Below are 2,749 nucleotides of genomic sequence, written 5' to 3'. Positions count from 1 at the left end.
CCTCACAGCATCATGTGACCTCACAGCGTCATGTGACCTCACAGCATAGCATCATTCCTTCACTCTTTCCTCTCTGTGTGTATTAAATAGTGACCGACATCAGGAATAACTGAATAAGATTTCGGACACTATGCTGGAATTTTATTCCCACAGAAACACACGATCGCATTGCATTGTTGTATATGGGAGTAAAATGCAGGGTACATCTTATGAACACTCAAATTTGCTGTGCATTGTGGGTATTTTGTAGTGTACTATATAGTGGATAAAATTAGCAGCTGAGAATTTGAAAACTGCTACAATGGTGAACACACGATGTAGTGCAGGATTTCCATGACAGGCAGCGGTTTCACAGCAGAAGAAGACAAAAGGGTTTCACTGCAGTTTGGACAAATATGGCTGTTTACCATTGCCTGAAATACCACGTCATGCTAAAGGAAAAAAAAAATTCTGATTAACGGGAGTTTTTTAGATTGACATGTTTCCATTGGGCGTATTTTCTGTTCACAGTGTCAGTTTGTGCAGTTTGAGGGTTAATCTGAACCCTTTCTGTGTGAGCTGAACGGCCTCAGTGTGTCTGCGGAGGGACGTCAGAGCTCCGCCATGTTTCTGCTGATCACAGATAAATGCGACAGTCATGTAGTTTATCAGTGAGACAGAGGGTCGGCTGTGATTGGACGATCCTGTCCGTCTGCTGCAGACACCCGAACTTCTGTTCCACCCTCAGTCCGGTCAGGGACTGCTCGATCAGTAAGGAGCTGTGAGCAGCTGTCAGTGAGGCTGCAGCCGCCGCCTCAGTGTGTGTGTGTGTATGTGTATATATATATATATATAATATATCAAAACAGAGGAGATGCTGAGGAGTCACGTGATCAGAGGTGTCCGTCTGTGTGTCTCAGCTGACTCACATGATCAGATGTGTCTCTGTGTGTCTCAGCTCTGGTGTGGGACGTACTGGCGCCTTCTGTCTGCTGTATGCGGCGCTGCAGGAGCTGGAGGCGGGAAATGGGATCCCGGAGCTCCCTGTGCTGGTGAAGAAGATGAGACAGCAGAGGAAGAATATGCTGCAGGAGAAGGTGAGGCGGCGTCAGCGCTGCTCCTGGTGGAAGATCAGAGTGTGATCACAGTAATAACACGTGACGGTCATGTGACTGCTGAGTCTATCCGAGCGACGACCTGCGATCCAGCTGACGCACATCAGTTCAACCAGAGCCGTAAACTCAGGAGAGTTCATGTCCAAAAAATCCTTTTATACTGATCTGTGTGTGTGTGTGTGTGTGTGTGTGTGTGTGTGTGTGTGTGTGTGTGTGTGTGTGTGTGTGTGTGTGTGTGTGCGCGCAGCTCCACCTCAAGTTCTGTTATGAAGCTGTGTTGAAGCACGCTGAACACGTCCTGCAGAGACACGGCATTGCCACTGCCGCCGCCGCCGCCGCCGCCGCCACCACCATCTGCAGGAACACCAACTCTGCAGCCACAAAGGTCAGACTGACTCTCAGGTTAACCCTTTCACTGCAGAGAAACACAAACAGCCCAAAATAGAAACTTCCATCACCGCAGGCATGAAGTATGTAAAAGAAAAGTATGTTGGAAAAAAAACTTTAAAAAAGTCTGTGTAGTATGCTGAAAAAAACAACAATAAAAGTCATAGTGTAGTATGTCGTAAAAATACTCGCGTATAGTAAGTTCAAAACAAGTCGTTAAATATATTGAAAAAAAGCCCAAAAACCTCATGTGGTAAAGAGTTTTTTAAAAAGTCACGGTATAGTATTTTGAAAAAAAACCCTAAAAAGCCATATGTTGTAAGTCATAGTAAATTATTTCCATCAAAAAAAAATTAAAAAAAATCACTGTATTGTATGTTATAAAAAAACTACATCAAAAGTCATAGTATGTCATAAAAAAATACTTTAAAAAGTCATAGTATAGTATGTTAAAAAATAAAAAGTTAGCATATAGTATGTTGGAAAAGTCATAGCACAGTATATTGAAAATAAACTAAAAAGTCAAAGTACAGTATGTTCAAAAAAAGTCATGGTATGGTACGTCAAAAACACAAACCTCATAGAATGCTTTTAAGATTTTCTTTAAGTCATAGTCTTGTGTGTCAGAAAAAAATGATAAAATAGTATGTTGAAAAAACAAAAAACCCCTAAATTTCTCAAAAGAAGTCTTATAGAAAACTCAAAAAAAACTCAGTATGTAAAAAAAAGTCATAATATAGTATGTAGTAGAAAAAATAAAATAAACTGTCACAAGTCACAGTATAGTATGTTAAAAAAGGGCATAGTATAGTACATAGAAAACCAAAAACACATACCTCATCAAAGTTTTAAACATCATAGGATAGTGCGTCAAAATTTTTTAAAAAAGAAGGTCAGTATAATATCAGTGTAGTATGACAACAAAAAGACAAAAAATGATAATATGTCCTAAGTAGTACATCTTTATTTTGAACACGGCAGATAAAATAAGACAAAAAAAATATGAGCAAAAACATCAGATGCCCACCGTACATATTCAGTAAACAAACATCAGCATTTCACGTCCAAAAAGGAGCAGGAGGAAGTAAATACTCAAATCCCACCCACCCCTTTTTTCCATTTCTTATATATACATATGCACACACGCATGTAAACATTCATATACACATACACACGTACATACATACAAAAAAGAACAGATCAATCTGAATAAACACACACACATCACAGCTGAATATATACACAAAACAAAACAAAAACAAATATAT

At 39.5% G+C, this 2,749-nt stretch overlaps 1 protein-coding gene across 1 annotated transcript; it reads left to right on the top strand.

Moving 5' to 3' along the window:
* Positions 1 to 900: 900 nt before the first annotated feature.
* Positions 901 to 1,763, top strand: LOC121966529 (tyrosine-protein phosphatase non-receptor type 23-like). Its single transcript, XM_042516609.1, has 2 exons — positions 901 to 1,076; positions 1,342 to 1,763. The coding sequence occupies exons 1-2, from the start codon at positions 909 to 911 to the stop codon at positions 1,537 to 1,539; spliced, it is 366 nt and encodes a 121-aa protein (XP_042372543.1). The 5' UTR covers positions 901 to 908; the 3' UTR covers positions 1,540 to 1,763.
* Positions 1,764 to 2,749: the final 986 nt, after the last annotated feature.

The sequence above is a fragment of the Plectropomus leopardus genome, unplaced genomic scaffold (assembly GCF_008729295.1).
Source record: "Plectropomus leopardus isolate mb unplaced genomic scaffold, YSFRI_Pleo_2.0 unplaced_scaffold2494, whole genome shotgun sequence".
Classification (NCBI taxonomy): domain Eukaryota; kingdom Metazoa; phylum Chordata; class Actinopteri; order Perciformes; family Serranidae; genus Plectropomus; species Plectropomus leopardus.
Note: the sequence above shows the minus strand (reverse complement) of the source record. Positions and strands in the feature narration are given on the sequence as shown.